Consider the following 26,812-nt stretch of genomic DNA (forward strand, 5'->3'; position numbering starts at 1 on the left):
CCTTGCGCACTTCTGTAAGCCTCCAAAGACGCGCAGAAGGCGGACAGCGGTGTAAACAAACCCTCCGTCCTCTGAACTGTGCCTTGCACGACTTCCACACTGCCTCCATGTGAGCAGCAGAGCCACCTGTGCTGCTGATGTGAGCACCATGCGCACGCAGCGGCAAACATCTGGCTCCAGTGGTGTGCGCGCAAACAGCGGATGGTTTCACTCGGATGAGTAAAGAAGCAGCCTTGGACCGAGAGAGCTTTTATCTGCAGAGACATGTAGTTTTGGAATCTGCAGACAGAATAAAGCAATAACACAGATTTTGAGGCAATAACGAGGAGGATAATTGTTCTTCCAAAGCCAAAGAAAGGAGCAAGAGGAGGATCCACACATGCTTCCATTTGTCATTTCCATTTTTTTTGGCTCAGGTCAAATCTGCAGTCATATGAGGGGAAAAGTCAGCGAGTGCAGCTGAATGTTTCCTCATGCATGCAGCATTTTGACATTTGAACAGACTTTTTGAAACTGCACAATCACCTGCAGGCGTTTTCCATCTTCCAGCACGAACTCCCTCGGACACCTCAGCATCGTCCCCTGAGTCAGATCAGATCTCAGTCTTCCTTTGGCTTTTAATTGTTAATCACTGACTGGTTTGCCAGTCAGTATACTGGCATTACCTAGTGCAAACAGCCTCATTGTGCAGGAGGCCTGGGGGTGTGCCGCTGAGTATAAATAGTTGAACAAAGGCCCCTTTGCAGTCGACAAGAGGCCGAAACCCGAAACTCTGAGTGATTCCTCCCTCTAGTAACTCTAAACCCTCACACACTCACAGACTCGACCAGAGAGAGATATAGACTCCAGGATGTGAAGAGCGATTGTCCACCCTCCTGTAGATGTGCTTGAGAAGACCAGACCAGCAAGAGGACCCACCCACCCCTTCCTCCTGCCTTTGTATCAGCTGAAAAAAGAAGAAGAAGAACCCTAGTGGACCACACCCAGAGCCCCAACAGCATCAGGAAGGAGCCTCCTCCTCTCACTTCTCAGACTTTTTACTCGCGGTCAGGACGGCTTGTGTATCTTTGTGCTCATCAGCAAACTGGAATATCTGCTTTGTCTGCCTGTGTGTGTCATATTTATCAGTGTGTGTGTGTCTGTGTGTGTTCTGACGCCACTAAGAGCTGCCACCAGTCTTATGTCTCCTGTCAGGATGTCTGCAGGACCAGAGCTGCTGCTGCTACCTCTGGCCCTCCTGGTGCTCCAAGGTGAGTGGTGGGCAGCGTTCCGGTTGCCATGGCGACGCCGTGGTGGCAACAGCTATAGGCATGCACATATGGGCCACCGTCCATTTCTCCTGTTCACTGTCTGCGTCGTGTCTTACTGCTGAGGTGTCTCCTGTGGATGGACACTGCTTGTTGGCAATGTTTGTGGGGGAGAGACTGTGTGTATGTGTGTATGTGTGTGTGTGTGTGTGTGTGTGTGTGTGTGTGTGTGTGTGTGTGTGTGTGTGTGTGTGTGTGTGTGTGTGTGTGTGTGTGGATGCAGATGAGTGAGTGTTGTCGTGTGTGTGTGGATGCTGATGAGTGAGTGCTTTGTGGTTCCATCACTGTGCTGGATTGTCTGCTAAAAGCCCAGCTGTTCAGTTTTTTTTTCTGTTCAGAGTAATGAGATGAGGGCACACACACACACACACACACACACACACACACACACACACACACACACACACACACACACACACACACACACACACACACACACACACACAAGGTTTTGTCTCAGTGACTGCACCTAGACCTAACATTGCCCGAACCTTAAAATATATACCATAAATCATATAGACACAACAGAACAATAGATATATATATAGATAGATAGATAGATACAGTAGATAGATATATATAGATAGATAGATAGATACAGTAGACAGATAGATAGATAGATAGATAGATAGATAGACAGACAGATAGATAGATAGATAGATAGATAGATAGATAGATACCAGTTCATATTCAGTTTACATTGACAGAGAATATAGTAATAGTCAATTATTAATCAATAATCAATCAATTATCGAAACACTCACTGATTAATTTTCCGTAGATAAACTAATAGATTAATCAAAATGCTCGAGATCTGCTGAATGGACGTTTTCCGTGATTCAATGTGGTGATTCCAGCACAAATGTTTCAGTTACTTACTCCATATAACAGAGTGCTGCTCATACACCTGCTTCTCTACATTGTGCTGCAGCTGAAGGTTGATGTGCAATATATGAGAAAACTGCTCAAGAAAAAAATGTCCTTCAAATTTTCTCCACTTGTCGAAATGGCCCTCGACCTTTCCCCTCCTCCCGCTGGGATCGTTTGAGATATCATGACTCAATTTCCCATCTTCACAAGAAGCTGTTTACTCCCATTTATCCTCCTGTAGCCGTAGAAACACCTTCCAGCTGACGTGAAAATAGCCTGAGCTCCATAATCCATCATCTTTAAGTTACTGTCAGTCCCCTGACACCCAGGAGGAGGAGGAGGAGGAGGAGGAGGAGGAGGAGGAGGAGGAGGAGGAGGAACACTCCATCTTTCACCAGCTGTCCTGAGAAATGTATGATCACAGCAGGCAGCTCTTTATTTATGGCATCTTGGCTGATTTGAAAACATAACTAAATGTAAAATAATCAATGGGCATGAATTTAAAATGACTAGAGGCAATTTAAACAAGATATAAATGGGTTGCAACCATGGCAACAAAGTTTTCACCTTTTAAATCCTTAAATAGAAATCTGGGTAGAAAACCCAGTCCACATTAAAGGAAAACAAAAAAGTAGTTTACCTAATGTTAGGTAACATGACAGGCAAAAGAAATGCCAACACTTTTTATGATGGCATGTTGTCGTCAAAGATTATTTTATTTTAAGCACTGAGATTTAAAACCAAGCACAAAAAGGAAGCAATGCATTAAAAAGAGAGATTTACTGAGCACTTATCTCCGTCAGCCAGCTGCTCTTTGTCTCACTCTCCGTCACTGGCAACAATACGAGTGAGAGCTCACACATGCAAAAGTCAACACACATTCATAATGTCAAAAATCATCAAAATCGCTAACGTCGTTATTCCTGTAAATGAAGAGGCTGCTCATTGGACGTATGACAGAGTCACAAAAGCAGGCGGACGCTGCAGAAAGAGTCAGAGACCAGACGAGTGAAGATTAGTTTGAACGACCTCGACGGACGGAAATAGACGTTCAATTAAAGGGCAGACGGGTCAGTTCAGGACTGAAGTGAGCGAGCACATCTGGAGCTGGACGCAGTGAGGATGAGGATACGAGGCAGTACAGGAGAGTGGAGGGAATCTCCCATAAGAAGAGGAAAAGGAACAGATTGTGGCTGATTTAAAAGAAAAAGAAACTGCTGCATGTGCTCTTTTTTTAATTTATTTTGAAATGTGTATTTTAATGTGCTAAAAAAATATGAGTTGGAGTTTAAAATGTCTCTGAGTGATGAGCACAAAAGTCAAAGTACACGTCTCAAGGATGGTGTCTGTCCCTTTAGGTTGGTTTCTTATCACACTGATGTTTGCTCAAATGCTGATTGTTCTCGATATGATTGACAGCTGTGACTGACTCGTGATTGGTTGAACACACGTATAGAGGTGGGACCTTGATACCACGGCTCCACACCGCAGTCACTACTGCTCTGACTCTGCCCGACACCAATTAACAGACAAAGTTCAACTTTTTGTGAGATTTTCATTTTCTAATTCTTAGTAAATAAGTAGGAATAGTTTGAGGCTTGTACATTCTTGAAAAACCTTTTGTCCCGTCGCTCTATCAGCCACGACAAAGTCACAGTGGGCCAACAGTGGTTCTACTTGTTTCTGTGGAAAGTCTCTCGCTTGTTTGGTGTCAAGGGAAATGTCACAGATGCATGGCATTTCCCCCGGTTACGTATGCCTACTGTGTGTGTGTGTGTGTGTGTGTGTGTGTGTAGTAACCCAGCCATGGAAACTGATGTCATCCTCCCTCATTTCTGATCCAATTTTCTCTCTAATCACCAGTTCAGCAAATCTGAACGACCCTTTAGTATTAGATTATAGAGTAGAGTAGAGTATTATTAGTATTTCCTTTAGCTCCCGTGCAGCGACATGCTAAGCTAGCTAACCTCAGTGGGGTGGATGGTCTTTTGTGGTGCTAAAGCTTTAAGTCAGTTTTTTAATTTTTTAATTTTACTTTGTAGGCCTCAGGGCTGTGCAGCAACTGATATGAGGGATTAACCAGCCAGCCCCCCCCCTCCCCCGTCAGGGAAAAAACCTCCTAATCTGCAATTTCTGGAATATCCGTTGCATAATCCTGAACCTCGTTCCACAGATTACACAATGGATTTTTGCATTTTGTGAGGCCCTGTGTGTGTTTGTGTGTGTTGTTAGTGAGAGTTGTTGCAGAGGCAGTTTGGAGCCTCTGACTCTGTTTAGTCAGGTCCTTTTCTGTCCGCTTGCATGTTTGTCTCTCTCTCTCTCTCTCTCTCTCTCTCTCTCTCTCTCTCTCTCTCTCTCTCTCTCTCTCTCTCTCTCTCTCTCTGTCTTTTTCGCTGTCGTCTTAACTTGTCGTCTCAGCTTTGGACCGTCAGCAGCCTCCATGCTCACCTTGCACAATCTCTCACTGTGTCACCGGCCTCCCTCAGGATTACTGCCTCATAGTGTCTGTGTGTGCTGCTGCTCCTGCACCAGGTTTCCATCTGTCTCGGTTCCTTCTGTCCCTGCAAATTAAAGTTTTCCTCTCCGTCATCAAACCTCCTCTTCATCTCCTCTTCATCTCCCTCCTCCCGTGTGTCAAACCTGTGATTGTAACGTGTCTCCTCTTGTCTGTCTTCCAGGTCTCACCTCCTTGATCTCAAACCCTGCATGGGATGTTTAATTTTCCTGTGTCTATGTCTTTTTCTTTCTTTCACTCTGTCTCTTCTGTCTGTAAAAGCTGATATCCTAGAATCCAACACAGACTTGAGTCAAACTACCGTTGCATATTAATGTTTAACCTGCAATTTGGAGGGTAAAATCGTTTCCTGTGACGTTTTACCGACTTTCATTGCCATTCATCGGCCTCTGTTGGCAGCGGTGGATTAGCAGCAGCACTGACAGCTGGTGCAGATTTACAGCATCGTGTAATTAACGCAAACGATCAGGTCACATTTGTAACAGACAAGAGAGCTAATTACAGCGGAGATTAAACCGGAAAAATTAAATAAAGCTTCGATTGCTTTCTGTGAATATGTGCACCTGCGTCTCTGAGCAGTTCAGGACCAGCATTTGCAAACGAATCTTTGCCTCTGGTCTGTTTTTATGTAGAGGTCCTCAGCAGACCCCCCCACCCAGAAAACCCAAAACCTGAAGAATGTGAAAAGCAAATATTGATTAAATCGATACAGAAGTAATATATTTATAAGAGACTCAGATGTATAAACAAATAGAGAGATAAATACATGAAATTCAATTAAAAGCAATAAAGGTAGTAAGAGTAATAGAAAAATAATAAAGCAGTTGGTGGAGACCAAAAACAGAGATAAAAGGAGGATTGATAATAATTAAAAGTCAAAGTTTGAAAACAGATTAAATTAAGTGAAATCTCTCATCGATGCCTGACGATCTGAACAAAATGCAACTGACTCAAATGTGGATTTGGACACTTTGCTATATTGGAGGTGGAAGTGTTGAGTCGCCTTTCTCTGTTCGGACTGAATCCACTGATTTAGAATCAAATCAAGCTCAGGCTCGGTCTCAGTTCGGTCTCAGTGCATCTTGGTGGTTCGGGTCTGCTTTGGTTTTAAATGCATGGGCCAGAAGAAAAAGGCAGTTCATCTGTGTGAGCTGCTTTTTAGTTTCCAGTTCTAGGCCTGTGAAGTTTCTTACATTATGTTCTTAACCTTCTCTTCTCCTCCTTCCCCTTTTTTTCTCCTCTCCCTCTCCCCTCTCTGCAGTGCATCATCCAGCATTAGGCACCTTCTCCCCCTTGCTTTTGTAGAAAATGGCTAATACTGAAGCTTGTGCTAACTTTCTCCTCCTCTTCCTCCTCTTCCTCCTTCATCTCTCTCTGCAGTGCGGTGGCCTTTCTAGTTCTGTAATTCGTTTAATGACGCTGTAATGTTTGTATCCCAGGGAGTAAACAAAAAGACAGAAATACAGCTTTTTTTGGTCTATATTTGTAAAAATGGAGGATGTGGAGTTACTGTGAATCTCAACCAACCTGGAAAACCTTGACTTCCTGGAGTTCATCTGATCAGCGTTGTGCTATGTGTTTCCTCTCCCTCATCCCCTTCCCCTCCATCTTGCGATTTAAAACAAACGCTTCCCCAGAGGTCAAAGTTGAGAATAGCACACGATCATTGGTTGAGAGCGATGCTGAGGCCTCAGTGGAAACTGCAAGGTGCAGTGTGAGAAAGAAACATTTGGAGTTACAGGTGTGTAACTCCCGGCCGATGAGAAGTATGTGTCATGATGATGATGATCGCATATATAGACTCACGCTTCTATATATGACGCTATAGCTCAGATACCGATTGACAGAATGCAAGAAAATAGTATCGCTCAATGCAACTTCTTTATTTCCTCTCATTCACAGATTTAAACAAATCAAATGTAAACTCAAAGACAAATTAATTAAATTTAGAACAATCCATGAAGTGAAATGATGACTGGAAATAAAAAACATGCAAGAAAAGAAGCTAAGTCCAATATAAAAGTAGAAAAAAAATAATAACACGCATGCAACGAGCATTGGGAGCACGCAAAGAAACTAAAAACTTACAGTAGCTACATTTGTTTTGTAAAATACTGTATTTGCCTGCAAGTACTGAGATAGTGGAAAACACCAGAGCTCTGCCCATGTGTCAACCGCTCCCTCGAGTCACAGGAACAAGAAAAAGAGGAAGGAGAGCGATGAAGTGCGATAACGTGACGTTTCTAACCCGGTGGTCTCCGTCCTTTTCCCCCCCGTAGCATCTCGGTGCCATGGAGCCTGCGTGGAGGTGGACTCGGACACAGAGGCCGTGGCCAATGAGGGCTTCAAACTGGGTTGCATCTCCTGCAAGATGAGGGGCGAGGTGGTGGCCTGGGCCTCCGTCAACTGGTTCTTCAAGGCTTCAGATGAGACCAACTTCTCCCATGTAAGTAGTAACAGGACGAACCACAAGGCAAACTTAAAAAAGTAATATTAACCCTTGTGTTGTCCCTGCTTCCCCCGGCTGTTGGCCCCCTCACATAGCCCACCCCATATTAGGACACACACGTAGGGCAATAGACAAGTGAGCAGCCCTTGCAGATGTATTTGTTACACCCGCGGCACATGGTGTGAGTTTTACAGTCCTTTTTCCTGGGGCATATCTGACACCTCTTCCTCTTACGCCCGAGCGGGCTGCTGCTAGGGCTATGGAGGAGGCCGGACACTGGTCGAGCGCCGTAGTCAACAGCCCACTGTGCGGCGGCGGCTTTACAGCCTTCACAACCGCGGCGGACGCGTCCGCGGGGGATGCGCTCCTTCGTGCGATGAACGGAGTCACGAGAGCCTTTCCCAGCTGCTCTAGGAACACTCTCCGCATGTTCCGCTTGCCCGGCATCCAGTCTGGGTTGATCTCTCTCCATATCACGGCGTTGTAGGAAGAGACGTCGAGAATGTTGTGAAAGACGACCAGGGGCCAGCGCGCGGTCATCCTCCTGCAGCTGTACGTTCCGATCACCTTGTCTAGGTTGTCCACGCCACCTTTGTTGCGGTTGTAGTCCAGGACGATGACCGGTTTCCCGTCCTCGCGGTCGCTGATGTCGGCCTCAGGGGGCCGTGTGCTCAGGAGCACCACATTCCTGTTTTTCTTTGGGATGTAGGACACAAGAGTGGCAGTGGGCGTGAATGCCGTTGTCTCCGTCTCTGTCTCCGTCTCCGTCTCCATCCTCTCTGTCTTCTTCTCGGTCTGCTTTTCTGTCTGCTTCTCGGTCTGCTTCTCCATCTCCTTGTCCGTCCGCTTCTCGGTCTGGCTCTTTCGCGTCCTCTTCGGGTTCAGAGGATGGTTGCTGGGAGAATAGCTGTTGGAGAACCTGTTCTCTGGTGAAACCCTCCTGACGCGACATCGTGCCATGGTCCGTGAGAGAGTGGCACACTGAGACTTATATGTGGGTCTAATGTACCCCCCCTTGATTTCAATTGGAATCAGGTGTGGGTCTAAATGACCCCACAGAGCACCACAGCGCCCTCTCTGGGGGTCTAAATGACCCCTCCCATGACAATCGAGAATGACAATCCATTGGTCTCAATTACCCCAGGAGAATTGGATAATGACAATCTTTGGGTCACCCTAACCCTAACCCTGGCCGGCCAGGGCTTGCGTATGATCACACGCATGCACGCACTCATGCACACACACACACACACACAGACACACACACACTCTGGGTCAATTCGACCCAGGAACAACACAAGGGTTAAAGGGATAGTTCACAGAAAAATTAAAAATTCCCTCATTATCTACTCACCACTATGCCGATGGAGGAGGTGGGTCCACAAAACACTGTTGGAGTTTCACCGTGTTTTTAGCCTCTCTACAGTAAATATGACGCTGGTTAGCTTGGCTCAGCACAAAGACTGGAAACATCTTGTTATGAGTTATTTGGTGTCCAGATTATGCAATTGATAAAATCAGCACAAAACCCAAAATAATACTTAAAACAACATTTCCTCTGGGAAACAGCTGCGATGCATTTATCACGAGAGACAAAGCAGAGTCTTGCATTTTTCATGACAGGGATTTTTTTCCACACCCTTTGGAAATCAGCACTTTTGTTTTGCTAAGAAGACTTCACCACGCGAAGCGAACAGGCCATTAAAGTACAGAGCACTTTGAGCAGGACTGATCCCATTAGCCCACAGTGAGGCTAATTCACCGGGATGTGCGTTTTTAACTGCAGCTCGGTCAATAACGGAGATGCAGCAGCAGTGAGGATGTGGAGACTTTCCCGCAATTACGACAGGAAGGCTGTGGGTTTGAGAAACAGTAATCGTGCCAACGCAAAAGTAACGGCTCATTTTTCACCAACCAGCATCTAAGAACCTAAGCTTTGTGTCATGTTATTTACACAAGTAAAATAAATAAAACTAAGATTAAAGTGTCAGGGATAGAAACCTTGACCACAGCTATTCTCCAAAGACTTGTTTATTTTCTCTTTACGTATAAAAAAATGATAAAAACGTCACTGCTCATTTGCTGCCGCTAATTTGGAATGAATGTTAAGCGAAACATCCACTAGGGGGCAGCTCAGAGTCAAAGGTTTCTGACACCAAGAAGCACGATGATGGTGAAGGAGGCAAAACAGGAGAAAATGTTCCAGTTTAGAATTGCTGAACAACTCAAATAACCTCATCTCAAAAAGTTCCACTATTATTAAAATGTTTTTTGTTTTCTTTGGTCATGTGTCACTTGCACTATTGGCTACGCTGTGACCCTTGATTTCTGTTTTGATCGGTGATTCGGCTTCTCTCGTCCATATCCCTAAAAAATACAGATTAAATCAAATGGACAGAGCTCTATCCTCTGGTATCTGTTTTGCTTTGCCTCCTGTTCGAAGAAATACCGACGTGTCATTTTCTTCCAGCTTTACAGCTACGAAAACCAAGATGGCCTAATCATCGACTCACGTTTCTACAAGCGTCTGGGCTGGAAGGGCAGCAAGCACACCAATGACCTGCAGGACGGCTCCATCTTCATCCGCAACGTGACCTACAACGACACGGGGACCTACCTATGCATATTCTACCGCACCCTCCAGTACTCCAACTACGATTATCCAACCATCACCAAGAAGATCATGACCATTAACGTGGTGCCGCAATGTAAGGGCGGGGGGGGTTGTACTGTATGTTTGAGTGGGAACAAGTGAAACTACATATTTTGATAAAGCTTGGTGTCGTACTGAGACATTGGGAGACCAGAGCTCGTACTTATCAAACTTATGAATGTGCTAAAGAGCCAAATTCAGCAAAAGTTTGGCTTCATTCTTATACAATGGGAGGAACTGGAGTCATGTCACTCATCTATACAGACATCCAATGGTTTATAGTTTGTTCTGATGCCCCCTACTGGTGAGAGAATGTTAAAGTAGGTGCTATAAGTGCTTAAACTAGCTGAAGGGTGTCCCTCATGGTTCAATACTTGGTCCTGAGTGATTTCTATTGAGTGAAGCCTGCTCTTTATTTAACTAAAGCTACAATCAGCAGTGACCTTGGGGTTTTTACAGCAGAACTCTGACGTTAGACCTTGCAGTTTAACTGTATCTGCAGCAGCATTCAGGTAATGATGAATTGTGACATAGTTCAGGACAGGGGGTCGCATTTAAAAAATGTATGGCCTGGACAGATCTCACAAATTAAATCTACACCCCCCTCTCCATACGCACACACGTCTTATCTCGTCTTCCTCTCTGTGTCTGCAGTCACCAGGGGACTGGCATCCATCTTGTCCGAGGTGATGATGTACGTCACCATCATCGGGCTGCAATTCTGGCTGCTGGTTGAGATGATTTACTGCTACAGGAAGATCTCAGTGGCCGGAGAGGAAGCTCTGAGGGAGAGCGCGTGAGTAACAGAAACACACATGCAGCCTCTCCGCAGCACCACTCCTTCATATCCAGATCATGCTGGGTCGTCCAAATGTCCCAATTTCTCACCGTCTGCTTTCACCCTTGGTTTTCTCTCCTGTCAGTTTGGAAAGAGAAGACGCAGGGAAAGGCAATTAAGGGGAGAACCCCCTTAAATTCTATGATGAGCTATGTACAGGAGACTGCAATGACACCCTGGGCAGAAACCACCAAACAAGGCCTCAGGCCACTAGCTTGGTGCTTTTAGAGGTTTGGTTAAACACTAGAACGTCTAATGTATATGATGCTTCTGGGATGATGGTGGAGGTTTTCACTTAAATTGAACTACTTTACTATTTGTTGTGTGTATGCAATTTGCTCAATTGTTTAGTTTGATATCAGGTGTTTCTTGAATGGGGGTCTCTTTTGCCTGTGGCCCCCAAAGTCCCTTGAAATGCTCCTGCAGAGATACAATCTGTCTCAATCTGCTCGTCTCAAAAATAACAAATATTTCCCCTTTTCCTGACTGAGCTGATTTCTTCTTCTGATTCTGCTCCACTGACCTTTTCTACTTTTTCTCTGTTCTGCCACTGTCTCTCCTTCAGGGCGGAGTATTTAGCTATAGCATCGGAAAGTAAAGATAACTGTGCAAGTGTCCAAGTGGCAGAATAGCACTGGTAGGTCTGGATTCTCACTTGTCTTTCTTATTTACTCTTTCTTATTAGTTGGCATCCAAATGTAAAACTTAACCTAATGGATCTGTTGTGACTGAAAAGGCAAAGTTCCAACACTGTGTCATCTCAAACCTTTTTCAGTGTCAATGTCACCATTTAAATGTTTTACCTCCTCAATTTATTACCTAATTATTAACACTTGACTTTAGACTATTTTTATTTCTAATGTTGGAACAAACTATTGGAATAAAAGACCACGTTGTGTCGTCTTTCACAAACTTTAAACACATTTTCTATTCTTTTAGTTCTTTTGGATTCTTCACTATCCAGCTTAATAGTTTGTGCTTTGAGAAACTAGACCGTTGTTACTGAGCTTTGCTTTCGTCTCGTTTATATTTTACAATATTCATTTGATCTGAAAGTTGTCTAAAGTTTGTTCTTTATTTCAGGTCAAGAAAGAATTCAAGACAACTTCCTTGAGGAATCTCACCTCCATTTGTTTTGCTCCACCTTCTCTCCTCTCACCGTCCCACACCACCGCCCTCCATGCTCTAATGGAACCACGGAGAGGAGACAGATCTCCACAGAACAGTTCTTTAAAGTGACTTCCAACCAGAAGAACGAGAAACACTGAGCTGTGTCCTGTTGTGAGGGACAGGGTGGACGCATCAGGTGGTGGTTCAACAGTACACAGAGAGACACCTGTACTGTATATATACTTGTATAGTCTGCACAGATAATCTTTGAACACATGTAGAATAAACTGTAGGCCGACATTGTATATTCACTATTTGCATGCTAACGAGATTATTGTATGTTGGCATCAGGGTTCCATCGATAAGGTTTTCATCCATAAATCCATTTTTCAATGAATAAGATGAGGTCCACAGCTCAATTTTAGTCCTAAAGTTCAGTGTTTCATTTCACAAGGATGAAAGCATCAAGTATCAGGTATTTCCCCCCAGAATCTTACTAAAATGAGCCTTAATTTAAAGCGTTTGGATCCTGCTGAATGTTTAGCTCGTCACCTTCGGCTGTTTGAAGGAGACTGAAGACATTTTCAGAGTTTAGAGTCATCAGCCCTCAGGTAAAAAGGTAAATACGGTAACGAGACACCGTAAATTCAGGGTTAAACGCATTGGACTCAGAAAGCAGCTGAGACGAGGCTGCTTCATGTTAAACTCTGACACATCACAGTCATGTTTCTGCTGCAGTGTTTCCCGTGATCCTCGGAGCTCATGATGCACAAATCAACAACAAAATGTTTCCTGCAGCGACAACGGAAATTAAATTTAAACCCGGACACCAGCTGAATTTCTCGGCCACTTTCCGCTGAACACAGCAGGTTTGATTTGCTCTTTTAAATCTCTTGTAAGCTTCAGTGCACCTGAGGCTGAAAGTGTGACTTCCCTCGACATATGGGACGATGACAGCACCTCACTGATATAGATAAAAACTAAAAAGATCAGCTCTACCCATTTCTCCTGAGGTAAAATCTTTTTCAGACTTTCCTGCTGCAGTGTTGGAGAAACTTAAAGTTTTTTTGCAAATTGCTAAAAGAATCGTGTCCAGTGAGCCTCCGCGATTAACGAGGGTGGAAACCAAAGAAAAGCAAAGAGCTGAAGTGTTTGTAAAAAGATAAAAAAGTTATTGACTAACACCAGGTGGCAGCCAAACACTGTCGCTCCGCTTGTTTACTCATCTTCTCTTCTCTACATTTTGAGGTGCAGAATAGATCGACACACACAAACTGAGAAATTCATTCAGAATATATTTTTTCTGTCTGAATAAGCAAAGAACACGATGTCAAAAATGAAGCTCACAAGATGTGTTTATATGTGTGAATGAAAGAATACGTTTTCCCTTAATGTGTCTTGAATGGACGATTCTTGTCCCCGGTGGTGTGGTTGCATGTGACTGAAGTTAATCCACACATTTAAAATAAATAAATAAAAAGGGATGTTGGTGGAATTAGGGACAAGAAGGTCACTCACACACACACACATGCACACACACGTTGCATTCTGCAGGACGAGGACAGGGATGCAATCACCACAGTAATCCTCACTGCTGGCATGATGAAATGGCCAAAACGAGAGATCAGCGCACACACAACCACACAACCACACACACACACACACACACACTCAGTGGACTAATTTGAGGGCAACAGTGTACCTGTGAACATGTAACATGTGACTGTTCCTGATGAGCAATTCAATGCCATTTATCGTTACTCAAAACTACTCAGAGGATTCCATGAACATTTTTGCGTGACCAAAAGAAGAAACCCTAAAAATGTGGATCTGGATAAACGGGCGTAGCCAGGATTTTTATTCTTATCTAACCATGGTGAAATAGGGCGTTAGCCATGGCGCTTTCCGAGTGACCTTCTAGTTTTAAAATCCACTTGACAACGATGTCTGGTTGTGACTTTGACGTTATCGCATGAAGTTGTGATGAACTGCATCATATTTGAAGGATAAGTACAAATCTATAGTCGATGATTCTAAAGTCCAAACATAAAGACGTCCACAACATAAACAAGTCACAAGAGGGCAGAATCATAACAGCCAGTTACAGATGTTATTATAATAAGACCATTATTAAAAGATCCTGATTTTGATTTTGATTCCAGTTTCTGCGTCCTGCACATCACATGTTTTAACTCTTACATACAGTTTATCCATAAATTATCTTCATGTTTTTTATGATGTAATGAATGTTAATAATAATAAATCTTAAATCTTGGGTCTGAGTTGTTTTTTAATCCCAAGAACCTGTTGAAAATAACTTTTTGTGAATCTCCTTGAAAATTATAGTTTCTAAATTCTCCCTTTTGACGTCATACGCATATAATTCACACAATATTCGCCAGTATTTTAATGTCCCTGTCCAGCTGACACATGACTCTTCTCTTTGCAAGCACGTGGGGGGGGGGGGATTAACCATCACATTAAATCACCGTTACCATAACGTCGGCTCTATTCCTCTCTCCTGCTCCTCTTATTTCTCCATCCATCCCATTACAGCAATGCATCACTCCTCCTCCTCCTCCCTATGCACCTCCCTCCCAACAACCTTCACCCATCCCAAAGACTGATTAGCGCTGCTTCCTTCTCCTCACACACACACACACACACACACACACGCACACACCACGTCATTTCTGGAGGTTTCTTTTGTGTTTGTGTGCACACGTTGACGTCCCCACTGGCTCCCTGTGACTGTGGCGTCGCCTCCAGGATGAAGACGCGGTTCTGCAGAAGGTATTTTCCTCCGTGTGTCTCTCCTGGAGCTGGAAGGCGATAAAATAAAAAGAAGAAAGAGGAGGTTTTTATTCAATCTTCAGACGCCACAAGCTCTCGGATGGTCCCGGAGGAGTCCACCCATCGATACCCATCAGCTGGAGGAGACGTCTGAAGGATACCAGCGAGGAAAAGCGCGCATCATTTATTTTATTTGAGGTGAGAGAAGCTGTGGAAATCAGAAGACTTCATGCGTAATTGAATTTTTTTGGCAAATTCACCTCACCTGTTTCCTGTCTGACCCGCTTTTACGCACATAGCTACGCGTTATTTTTAACTCCCGCAGGAATGCACGGAAGCCTTGCGCACTTTTGCAAGCCTCCAAAGACGCGCAGAAGGCGGACAGCGGTGTAAACAAACCCTCCGTCATCTGAACTGTGCCTTGCACGACTTCCACACTGCCTCCATGTGAGCAGCAGAGCCACCTGTGCTGCTGATGTGAGCACCATGCGCACGCAGCAGCAAACATCTGGCTCCAGTGGTGTGCGCGCAAACAGCGGATGGTTTCACTCGGATGAGTAAAGAAGCAGCCTTGGACCGAGAGAGCTTTTATCTGCAGAGACATGTAGTTTTGGAATCTGCAGACAGAATAAAGCAATAACACAGATTTTGAGGCAATAACGAGGAGGATAATTGTTCTTCCAAAGCCAAAGAAAGGAGCAAGAGGAGGATCCACACATTCATCCATTTTTTTTGGCTCAGGTCAAATCTGCAGTCATATGAGGGGAAAAGTCAGCGAGTGCAGCTGAATGTTTCCTCATGCATGCAGCATTTTGACATTTGAACAGACTTTTTGAAACTGCACAATCACCTGCAGGCGTTTTCCATCTTCCAGCACGAACTCCCTCGGACACCTCAGCATCGTCCCCTGAGTCAGATCAGATCTCAGTCTTCCTTTGGCTTTTAATTGTTAATCACTGACTGGTTTGCCAGTCAGTATACTGGCATTGCCTAGTGCAAACATTGTGCAGGAGGCCTGGGGTGTGCCGCTGAGTATAAATAGTTGAACAAAGGCCCCTTTGCAGTCGACAAGAGGCCGAAACCCGAAACTCTGAGTGATTCCTCCCTCTGGTAACTCTAAACCCTCACACACTCACAGACTCGACCAGAGAGAGATATAGACTCCAGGATGTGAAGAGCGATTGTCCACCCTCCTGTAGATGTGCTTGAGAAGACCAGACCAGCAAGAGGACCCACCCACCCCTTCCTCCTGCCTTTGTATCAGCTGAAAAAGAAGAAGAAGAACCCTAGTGGACCACACCCAGAGCCCCAACAGCATCAGGAAGGAGCCTCCTCCTCTCACTTCTCAGACTTTTACTCGGTCAGGACGGCTTGTGTATCTTTGTGCTCATCAGCAAACTGGAATATCTGCTTTGTCTGCTGTGTGTGTCGTAGTATAGTGTGTGTGTGTCTGTGTGTGTTTTGTGATGCCACTAAGAGCTGCCACCAGTCTTATGTCTCCTGTCAGGATGTCTGCAGGACCAGAGCTGCTGCTGCTACCTCTGGCCCTCCTGGTGCTCCAAGGTGAGTGGTGGGCAGCGTTCCGGTTGCCGTAAGCGCCGTGGTGGCAACAGCTATAGGCATGCACATATGGGCCACTGTCCATTTCTCCTGTTCACTGTCTGCGTCGTGTGTTACTGCTGAGGTGTCTCCTGTGGATGGACACTGCTTGTTGGCAATGTTTGTGGGGGAGAGACTGTGTGTATGGTGTGTGTGTGTGTGTGTGTGTGTGTGTGTGTGTGTGTGTGTGTGTGTGTGTGTGTGTGTGTGGGTGTAGATGTGAGTGAGTGCTTTGTGGTTTTTTCTGTTCAGAGTAATGAGATGAGGGGCTAATAGATTAATCAAAACGCTCGAGATCTGCTGAATGGACGTTTTCCGTGATTCAATGTGGTGATTCCAGCACAAATGTTTCAGTTACTTACTCCATATAACAGAGTGCTGCTCATACACCTGCTTCTCTACATTGTGCTGCAGCTGAAGGTCGATGTGCAATATATGAGAAAACTGCTCAAGAAAAAAATGTCCTTCAAATTTTCTCCACTTGTCGAAATGGCCCTCGACCTTTCCCCTCCTCCCGCTGGGATCGTTTGAGATATCATGACTCAATTTCCCATCTTCACAAGAAGCTGTTTACTCCCATTTATCCTCCTGTAGCCGAAGAAACACCTTCCAGCTGATAGCCTGAAAATACCCTAGAGCTCCATAATCCATCATCTTTAAGTTACTGTCAGTCCCCTGACACCCAGGAGGAGGGAGGAGGAGGAGGAGGAGGAGGAGGAGGAGGAGGAAACACTCCATCTTTCACAAGCTGTCCTGAGAAATGTATGATCACAGCAGGCAGCTCTTTATTTATGGCATCTTGGCTGATTTGAAAACATAACTAAATGTAAAATAATCAATGGGCATGAATTTAAAATGACTAGAGGCAATTTAAACAAGATATAAACGGGTTGCAACCATGGCAACAAAGTTTTCACCTTTTAAATCCTTAAATAGAAATCTGGGTAGAAAACCCAGTCCACATTAAAGGGAAACAAAAAAGTAGTTTACCTAATGTTAGGTAACATGACAGGCAAAAGAAATGCCAAAACTTTTTATGATGGCATGTTGTCGTCAAAGATTATTTTATTTTAAGCACTGAGATTTAAAACCAAGCACAAAAAGGAAGCGATGCATTAAAAAGAGAGATTTACTGAGCACTTATCTCCGTCAGCCAGCTGCTCTTTGTCTCACTCTCCGTCACTGGCAACAATACGAGTGAGAGCTCACACATGCAAAAGTCAACACACATTCATAATGTCAAAAATCATCAAAATCACTGTAACGTCGTTATTCCTGTAAATGAAGAGGCTGCTCATTGGACGTATGACAGAGTCACAAAAGCAGGCGGACGCTGCAGAAAGAGTCAGAGACCAGACGAGTGAAGATTAGTTTGAACGACCTCGACGGACGGAAATAGACGTTCAATTAAAGGGCAGACGGGTCAGTTCAGGACTGAAGTGAGCGAGCACATCTGGAGCTGGACGCAGTGAGGATGAGGATACGAGGCAGTACAGGAGAGTGGAGGGAATCTCCCATAAGAAAACCTTCAAATTCCAGATGTAATGAAAGATCTTCCAGAATAATCCGCAGATGTCAGTGCAAATGCCAAATGTCTGTCTCCTCTAGAAAGCAGAAGGTTTTTAACCTGAGCCGGATTGAAGCTGAGCTGCAGCCTGGTTCATCCGGGTCAGGATGGAGGCGGCGCTGGGGGAAAAGAGCTCAGAAGCTTTTTCTCAAAAGCAGCACTGACGATGCACAAATTATAAACAGATGTTTGTTCCACTACCTCAGCAAAGGAGGTTATGTTTTCACCCCTCGTCCGTTGGTTGTTGGGGTTCCACAAAACCTGGTGGAAGGATGGGACATGGGTCCAGAGAGAACACTTTTATTTTCCCCACTTCCAAAACAGTCTCCCAGGAGGTCATTCATGGATCTTCATGAAAGGAATCAGGCATATTTAGAGGATTGGATTTAAGGAGCCCAATGGCGCTCTAGTACCATGAGGATGGAAAATTAACTAATGCATGCTGCAGACTCTTTGAGGACTTGCGGTCAAAGGAGATCTCCGTCAACCACTCCATCAAGCCACTTGAGTTACTGTCCACTCCGTCTCTCCACTTTGCTGCATCTGCACAAATTGCAAATCACATTAGGCAGAGGCTTCTCATCTTAAGTTGCAGGGGTGGATGTGCATAAACCAATTACAGCTACTCAAGCGATGCACTGCAGCAAATCATTTAAATGGATGTTAAGTCTGATTCGTGGTCCGGCCATTTGTTGTAGGAATTGTGTAGAACAATACTTGAAAGTAACACTTTTTTGCTGAATCTTTCTTAAACCAACAAACAAACGTTCAGGGGTGAAAATATAACCTATAGGTGGAAAAATTGTGTTTTTACCTCTGAATGTAAAAATAAACATACTTAGTACAATTAAAGCTGTTTGTTTGCTGGATCTAGATCATCTGGGTCTAAATCTATTGGCCTTCACAAGCAGCAGACGTTGTAAACCAGGAAGAGGTTTTAATTGGTGCACTTCGTGTTGTTGTCCCACCGATCTGAAGAATTATCTTTAGCGTGATAACAGTCGTTCACGTGTGCAGCTGCTGTCAGATGCCTGTGTTAGGCCTGTGTCGTTACTAATGCTTTATGAGCAAGAGTGACGTACTCTTCATTTACAGCACTCCTGAAAATGACGTGTGTGTGTGTGTGTGTGTGTGTGTGTGTGTGTGTGTGTGTGTGTGTGTGTGTGTGTGTGTGTCTGTCTGTGCCACAGTCGAGGACAAACTTTATGAATCAGGACATAGACAGTTTATTTATTTCCATGTATCTCAGTTACTGTTCAAGTGTCACCTGTTTGGACCATAGTCTTTATATAGAGATGAGATGCCCCCTGATGGTTGGCTGCAGTATCGGTCATAAATTCCCGCCTCCTCCTTGTTAGTGGATGGGACATTGAGCAAAGTAAAAAAGTCAAAGTACACGTCAAGGATGGTGTCTGTCCCTTTAGGTTGGTTTCTTATCACACTGATGTTTGCTCAAATGCTGATTGTTCTCGATATGATTGACAGCTGTGACTGACTCGTGATTGGTCGAACACACGTATAGAGGTGGGACCTTGATACCACGGCTCCACACTGCAGTCACTACTGCTCTGACTCTGCCCGACACCAATTAACAGACAAAGTTCAACTTTTTGTGAGATTTTCATTTCCTAATTGTTAGTAAATAAGTAGGAATAGTTTGAGGCTTGTACACTGTGGAAAGTCTCTCGCTTGTTTGGTGTCAAGGGAAATGTCACAGATGCATGGCATTTCCCCCGGTTACGTATGCCTACTGTGTGTGTGTGTGTGTGTGTGTGTGTGTGTGTGTGTGTGTGTGTGTGTGTGTGTGTGTGTGTGTGTAGTAACCCAGCCATGGAAACTGATGTCATCCTCCCTCATTTCTGATCCAATTTTCTCTCTAATCACCAGTTCAGCAAATCTGAACGACCCTTTAGTATTAGATTATAGAGTAGAGTAGAGTATTATTAGTATTTCCTTTAGCTCCCGTGTAGCTTTAAGTCAGTTTTTAATTTTTAATTTTACTTTGTAGGCCTCAGGGCTGTGCAGCAACTGATATGAGGGATTAACCAGCCAGCCCCCCCCTCCCCGTCAGGGAAAAACCTCCTAATCTGCATTTCTGGGATATATCCGTTGCATAATCCTGAACCTCGTTCCACAGATTACACAATGGATTTTTGCATTTTGTGAGGCCCTGTGTGTGTTTGTGTGTGTTGTTAGTGAGAGTTGTTGCAGAGGCAGTTTGGAGCCTCTGACTCTGTTTAGTCAGGTCCTTTTCTGTCCGCTTGCATCTTTGTCTCTCTCTCTCTCTCTCTCTCTCTCTCTCTCTGTCTTTTTCGCTGTCGTCTTAACTTGTCGTCTCAGCTTTGGACCGTCAGCAGCCTCCATGCTCACCTTGCACAATCTCTCACTGTGTCACCGGCCTCCCTCAGGATTACTGCCTCATAGTGTCTGTGTGTGGCTGCTCCTGCACCAGGTTTCCATCTGTCTCGGTTCCTTCTGTCCCTGCAAATTAAAGTTTTCCTCTCCGTCATCAAACCTCCTCTTCATCTCCTCTTCATCTCCCTCCTCCTGTGTGTCAAACCTGTGATTGTAACGTGTCTCCTCTTGTCTGTCTTCCAGGTCTCACCTCCTTGATCTCAAACCCTGCATGGGATGTTTAATTTTCCTGTGTCTATGTCTTTTTCTTTCTTTCACTCTGTCTCTTCTGTCTGTAAAAGCTGATATCCTAGAATCCAACACAGACTTGAGTCAAACTACCGTTGCATATTAATGTTTAACCTGCAATTTGGAGGGTAAAGTCGTTTCCTGTGACATTTTACCGACTTTCATTGCCATTCATCGACCTCTGTTGGCAGCGGTGGATTAGCAGCAGCACTGACAGCTGGTGCAGATTTACAGCATCGTGTAATTAACGCAAACGATCAGGTCACATTTGTAACAGACAAGAGAGCTAATTACAGCGGAGATTAAACCGGAAAAATTAAATAAAGCATCAATTGCTTTCTGTGAATATGTGCACCTGCGTCTCTGAGCAGTTCAGGACCAGCATTTGCAAACGAATCTTTGCCTCAGGTCTGTTTTTATGTAGAGGTCCTCAGCAGACCCCCCCACCCAGAAAACCCAAAAGCAGTTGGTGGAGACCAAAAACAGAGATAAAAGGAGGATTGATAATAATTAAAAGTCAAAGTTTGAAAACAGATTAAATTAAGTGAAATCTCTCATCGATGCCTGACGATCTGAACAAAATGCAACTGACTCAAATGTGGATTTGGACACTTTGCTATATTGGAGGTGGAAGTGTTGAGTCGCCTTTCTCTGTTCGGACTGAATCCACTGATTTAGAATCAAATCAAGCTCAGGCTCGGTCTCGTCGGTCTCAGCTGCATCTTGGTGGTTCGGGTCTGCTTTGGTTTTAAATGCATGGGCCAGAAGAAAAAGGCAGTTCATCTGTGTGAGCTGCTTTTAGTTTCCAGTTCTAGGCCTGTGAAGTTTCTTACATTATGTTCTTAACCTTCTCTTTCTCCTTCCCCTTTTTTTCTCCTCTCCTCTCCCCTCTCTGCAGTGCATCATCCAGCATTAGGCTCCTTCTCTCCCCCTTGCTTTTGTAGAAAATGGCTAATACTGAAGCTTGTGCTAACTTTCTCCTCCTCTTCCTCCTCTTCCTCCTTCATCTCTCTCTGCAGTGCGGTGGCCTTTCTAGTTCTGTAATTCGTTTATTGACGCTGTAATGTTTGTATCCCAGGAGAGTAACAAAAGACAGAAATACAGCTTTTTTGGTCTATATTTGTAAAAATGGAGGATGTGGAGTTACTGTGAATCTCAACCAACCTGGAAAACCTTGACTTCCTGGAGTTCATCTGATCAGCGTTGTGCTATGTGTTTCCTCCCTCATCCCCTTCCTCCATCTTGCGATTTAAAACAAACGCTTCCCCAGAGGTCAAAGTTGAGAATAGCACACGATCATTGGTTGAGAGCGATGCTGAGCCTCAGTGGAAACTGCAAGGTGCAGTGTGAGAAAGAAACATTTGGAGTTACAGGTGTGTAACTCGGCCGATGAGAAGTATGTGTCATGATGATGATGATCGCATATATAGACTCACGCTTCTATATATGACGCTATAGCTCAGATACCGATTGACAGAATGCAAGAAAATAGTATCGCTCAATGCAACTTCTTTATTTCCTCTCATTCACAGATTTAAACAAATCAAATGTAAACTCAAAGACAAATTTATTAAATTTAGAACAATCCATGAAGTGAAATGATGACTGGAAATAAAAAACATGCAAGAAAAGAAGCTAAGTCCAATATAAAAGGAGAAAAAAAATAATAACACGCATGCAATGAGCATTGGGAGCACGCAAAGAAACTAAAAACTTACAGTAGCTACATTTGTTTTGTAAAATACTGTATTTGCCTGCAAGTACTGAGATAGTGGAAAACACCAGAGCTCTGCCCATGTGTCAACCGCTCCCTCGAGTCACAGGAACAAGAAAAAGAGGAAGGAGAGCGATGAAGTGCGATAACGTGACGTTTCTAACCTGCTGGTCTCCGTCCTTTTCCCCCCCGTAGCATCTCGGTGCCATGGAGCCTGTGTGGAAGTGGACTCGGACACAGAGGCCGTGGCCAATGAGGGCTTCAAACTGGGCTGCATCTCCTGCAAGATGAGGAGCGAGGTGAAGGCTGAGGCCTCCGTCAACTGGTCCTTCAAGGCTTCAGATGAGGAAAACTTCTCCCCTGTAAGTAGTAACAGGACGAACCACAAGGCAAACTTAAAAAAGTAATATTAAAGGGATAGTTCACAGAAAAATGAAAAATTCCCTCATTATCTACTCACCACTATGCCGATGGAGGAGGTGGGTCCACAAAACACTGTTGGAGTTTCACCGTGTTTTTAGCCTCTCTACAGTAAATATGACGCTGGTTAGCTTGGCTCAGCACAAAGACTGGAAACATCTTGTTATGAGTTATTTGGTGTCCAGATTATGCAATTGATAAAATCTGCACAAACCCCAAATAATACTTAAAACAAGTTTCCTCTGGGAAACAGCTGCGATGCATTTATCACGAGAGACAAAGCAGAGTCTTGCATTTTTCATGACAGGGATTTTTTCCACACCCTTTGGAAGGCAGCAGCACTTTTTTTTTGCTAAGAAGACTTCACTGCAAGCCAAACAGGCCATTAAAGTACAGAGCACTTTGAGCAGGACTGATCCCATTAGCCCACAGTGAGGCTAATTCACCGGGATGTGCGTTTTAAACTGCAGCTCGGTCAATAACGGAGATGCAGCAGCAGTGAGGATGTGGAGACTTTCCACAATCACGACAGGAAGGCTGTAGGTTTGAGAAACTGTAGTCGTGCCAACAGTAACGCTCATTTTCACCAACCAGCTCTAAGAACCCGAGCTTTGTGTCATGTTATTTACACAAGTAAAATAAATAAAACTAAGATTAAAGTGTCAGGGATAGAAACCTTGACCACAGCTATTCTCCAAAGACTTGTTTATTTTCCCTTTACGTATGAAAAAATTATAAAAACGTCACTGCTCATTTGCTGCCGCTAATTTGGAATGAATGTTAAGCGAAACATCCACTAGGGGGCAGCTCAGAGTCAAAGGTTTCTGACACCAAGAAGCACGATGATGGTGAAGGAGGCAAAACAGTAGAAAATGTTCCAGTTTAGAATTGCTGAACAACTCAAATAACCTCATCTCAAAAAGTTCCACTATTATTAAATGTTTTTTTGTTTTCTTTGGTCATGTGTCACTTGCACTATTGGCTACGCTGCGACCCTTGATTTCTGTTTTGATCGGTGATTCGGCTTCTCTCGTCCATATCCGTAAAATCAAATGGACAGAGCTCTATCCTCTGGTATCTGTTTTGCTTTGCCTCCCGTTCGAAGAAATACCAACGTGTCATTTTCTTCCAGCTTTACGGCTACAAAAACCAATATGGCCTTATCATGGACTCACGTTTCTACAAGCGTCTGGACTGGAAGGGCAGCAAGCACACCAATGACCTGCAGGACGGCTCCATCTTCATCAGCAACGTGACCTACAACGACACGGGGACCTACGAATGCATATTCAACCGCACCCTCAACTACTACAACCACGAGTATCCAACCATCACCAAGAAGATCATCACCATTAAAGTGGTGCCGCAATGTAAGGGCGGGGCGGGGTGTTGTACTGTATGTTTGAGTCGGAAAAAACTACATATTTTGGTAAAGCTTGGTGTCGTACTGAGACATTGGGAGACCAGAGCTCGTACTTATCAAACTTATGAATGTCTGCAGTCACCAGGGGACTGGCATCCATCTTGTCCGAGGTGATGATGTACGTCACCATCATCGGGCTGCAATTCTGGCTGCTGGTTGAGATGATTTACTGCTACAGGAAGATCTCAGTGGCCGGAGAGGAAGCTCTGAGGGAGAGCGCGTGAGTAACAGAAACACACATGCAGCCTCTCCGCAGCACCACTCCTTCATATCCAGATCATGCTGGGTCGTCCAAATGTCCCAATTTCTCACCGTCTGCTTTCACCCTTGGTTTTCTCTCCTGTCAGTTTGGAAAGAGAAGACGCAGGGAAAGGCAATTAAGGGGAGAACCCCCTTAAATTCTATGATCAGCTATGTACAGGAGACTGCAATGACACCCTGGGCAGAAACCACCCAACAAGGCCTCAGGCCACTAGCTTGGTGCTTTTAGAGGTTTGGTTAAACACTAGAACGTCTAATGTATATGATGCTTCTGGGATGATGGTGGAGGTTTTCACTTAAATTGAACTACTTTACTATTTGTTGTGTGTATGCAATTTGCTCAATTGTTGAACAATTTGAATGATTTAGTTTGATATCAGGTGTTTCTTGAATGGGGGGGGGGGTCTCTTTTGCCTGTGGCCCCCAAAGTCCCTTGAAATGCTCCTGCAGAGATACAATCAGTCTCAATCTGCTCGTCTCAAAAATAACATTTCCCCTTTTCCTGACTGAGCTGATTTCTTCTTCTGATTCTGCTCCACTGACCTTTTCTACTTTTTCTCTGTTCTGCCACTGTCTCTCCTTCAGGGCGGAGTATTTAGCTATAGCATCGGAAAGTAAAGATAACTGTGCAAGTGTCCAAGTGGCAGAATAGCACTGGTAGGTCTGGATTCTCACTTGTCTTTCTTATTTACTCTTTCTTATTAGTTGGCATCCAAATGTAAAACTTAACCTAATGGATCTGTTGTGACTGAAAAGGCAAAGTTCCAACACTGTGTCATCTCAAACCTTTTTCAGTGTCAATGTCACCATTTAAATGTTTTACCTCCTCAATTTATTACCTAATTATTAACACTTGACTTTAGACTATTTTTATTTCTAATGTTGGAACAAACTATTGGAATAAAAGACCACGTTGTGTCGTCTTTCACAAACTTTAAACACATTTTCTATTCTTTTAGTTCTTTTGGATTCTTCACTATCCAGCTTAATAGTTTGTGCTTTGAGAAACTAGACCGTTGTTACTGAGCTTTGCTTTCGTCTCGGCTCCACATCGTTTATATTTTACAATATTCATTTGATCTGAAAGTTGTCTAAAGTTTGTTCTTTATTTCAGGTCAAGAAAGAATTCAAGACAACTTCCTTGAGGAATCTCACCTCCATTTGTTTTGCTCCACCTTCTCTCCTCTCACCGTCCCACACCACCGCCCTCCATGCTCTAATGGAACCACGGAGAGGAGACAGATCTCCACAGAACAGTTCTTTAAAGTGACTTCCAACCAGAAGAACGAGGAACACTGAGCTGTGTCCTGTTGTGAGGGACAGGGTGGACGCATCAGGTGGTGGTTCAACAGTACACAGAGAGACACCTGTACTGTATATACGTGTATAGTCTGCACAGATAATCTTTGAACACATGTAGAATAAACTGTAGGCCGACATTGTATATTCACTATTTGCATGCTAACGAGATTATTGTATGTTGGCATCAGGGTTCCATCGATAAGGTTTTCATCCATAAATCCATTTTTCAATGAATAAGATGAGGTCCACAGCTCAATTTTAGTCCTAAAGTTCAGTGTTTCATTTCACAAGGATGAAAGCATCAAGTATCAGGTATTTCCCCCCAGAATCTTACTAAAATGAGCCTTAATTTAAAGCGTTTGGATCCTGCTGAATGTTTAGCTCACACTCGGCTGTTTGAAGGAGACTGAAGACATTTTCAGAGTTTAGAGTCATCAGCCCTCAGGTAAAAAGGTAAATACGGTAACGAGACACCGTAAATTCAGGGTTAAACGCATTGGACTCAGAAAGCAGCTGAGACGAGGCTGCTTCATGTTAAACTCTGACACATCACAGTCATGTTTCTGCTGCAGTGTTTCCCGTGATCCTCGGAGCTCATGATGCACAAATCAACAACAAAATGTTTCCTGCAGCGACAACGGAAATTAAATTTAAACCCGGACACCAGCTGAATTTCTCGGCCACTTTCCGCTGAACACAGCAGGTTTGATTTGCTCTTTTAAATCTCTTGTAAGCTTCAGTGCACCTGAGGCTGAAAGTGTGACTTCCCTCGACATATGGGACGATGACAGCACCTCACTGATATAGATAGAAACTAAAAAGATCAGCTCTACCCATTTCTCCTGAGGTAAAATCTTTTTCAGACTTTCCTGCTGCAGTGTTGGAGAAACTTAAAGGTTTTTTGCAAATTGCTAAAAGAATCGTGTCCAGTGAGCCTCCGCGATTAACGAGGGTGGAAACCAAAGAAAAGCAAAGAGCTGAAGTGTTTGTAAAAAGATAAAAAAGTTATTGACTAACACCAGGTGGCAGCCAAACACTGTCGCTCCGCTTGTTTACTCATCTTCTCTTCTCTACATTTTGAGGTGCAGAATAGATCGACACACACAAACTGATAAATTCATTCAGAATATATTTTTTCTGTCGGAATAGGCAAAGAACACGATGTGATTTTCTTTTTCTGAGCAGACACAGAATGTCCAAATATATTCTATATATCCTACGAGGGGAGTGATTTAATATGTTTTGCTTTGCATCACTTTACATCATCATTAACGGCTTCTCCTGCACAGACGAATGGAAACTGCTCTGCTCTTGTTTGTGTGTTTTCCTTCAACAACTGAAACGGCTG

General features: G+C 44.0%; 2 protein-coding genes across 2 annotated transcripts; both read left to right on the plus strand.

The window, feature by feature from the left end:
• Positions 1-403: 403 nt before the first annotated feature.
• On the plus strand, positions 404-14,017 carry LOC124852293 (sodium channel subunit beta-1-like). Its single transcript, XM_047341048.1, has 6 exons — positions 404-1,250; positions 6,972-7,138; positions 9,612-9,849; positions 10,449-10,590; positions 11,198-11,269; positions 11,716-14,017. Exons 1-5 carry the CDS (start codon positions 1,181-1,183, stop codon positions 11,262-11,264), a joined length of 684 nt encoding a protein of 227 aa, XP_047197004.1. The 5' UTR covers positions 404-1,180; the 3' UTR covers positions 11,265-11,269; positions 11,716-14,017.
• Positions 14,018-16,002: 1,985 nt separating this feature from the next.
• LOC118113446 (sodium channel subunit beta-1) lies at positions 16,003-25,452 on the plus strand. The gene is made up of 6 exons (XM_035163172.2): positions 16,003-16,098; positions 22,254-22,420; positions 23,611-23,848; positions 23,980-24,121; positions 24,748-24,819; positions 25,277-25,452. The coding sequence occupies exons 1-5, from the start codon at positions 16,029-16,031 to the stop codon at positions 24,812-24,814; spliced, it is 684 nt and encodes a 227-aa protein (XP_035019063.2). The 5' UTR covers positions 16,003-16,028; the 3' UTR covers positions 24,815-24,819; positions 25,277-25,452.
• The last annotated feature ends 1,360 nt before the right edge of the window (positions 25,453-26,812 follow it).

The sequence above is a fragment of the Hippoglossus stenolepis genome, chromosome 8 (genome assembly GCF_022539355.2).
Source record: "Hippoglossus stenolepis isolate QCI-W04-F060 chromosome 8, HSTE1.2, whole genome shotgun sequence".
Classification (NCBI taxonomy): domain Eukaryota; kingdom Metazoa; phylum Chordata; class Actinopteri; order Pleuronectiformes; family Pleuronectidae; genus Hippoglossus; species Hippoglossus stenolepis.

Bases quoted from the DNA above. Each gene is read 5' to 3' on its own strand.
- LOC118113446 (XM_035163172.2), top strand. From the start codon at position 16,029: ATGTCTCCTGTCAGGATGTCTGCAGGACCAGAGCTGCTGCTGCTACCT. The intron at 16,099-22,253 runs GTGAGTGGTGGG...TCCCCCCCGTAG, and splicing joins GGCCCTCCTGGTGCTCCAAG to CATCTCGGTGCCATGGAGCC. The intron at 23,849-23,979 runs GTAAGGGCGGGG...GAATGTCTGCAG, and splicing joins CATTAAAGTGGTGCCGCAAT to TCACCAGGGGACTGGCATCC.
- LOC124852293 (XM_047341048.1), top strand. From the start codon at position 1,181: ATGTCTCCTGTCAGGATGTCTGCAGGACCAGAGCTGCTGCTGCTACCT. The intron at 7,139-9,611 runs GTAAGTAGTAAC...ATTTTCTTCCAG, and splicing joins ATGAGACCAACTTCTCCCAT to CTTTACAGCTACGAAAACCA. The intron at 9,850-10,448 runs GTAAGGGCGGGG...CTGTGTCTGCAG, and splicing joins CATTAACGTGGTGCCGCAAT to TCACCAGGGGACTGGCATCC.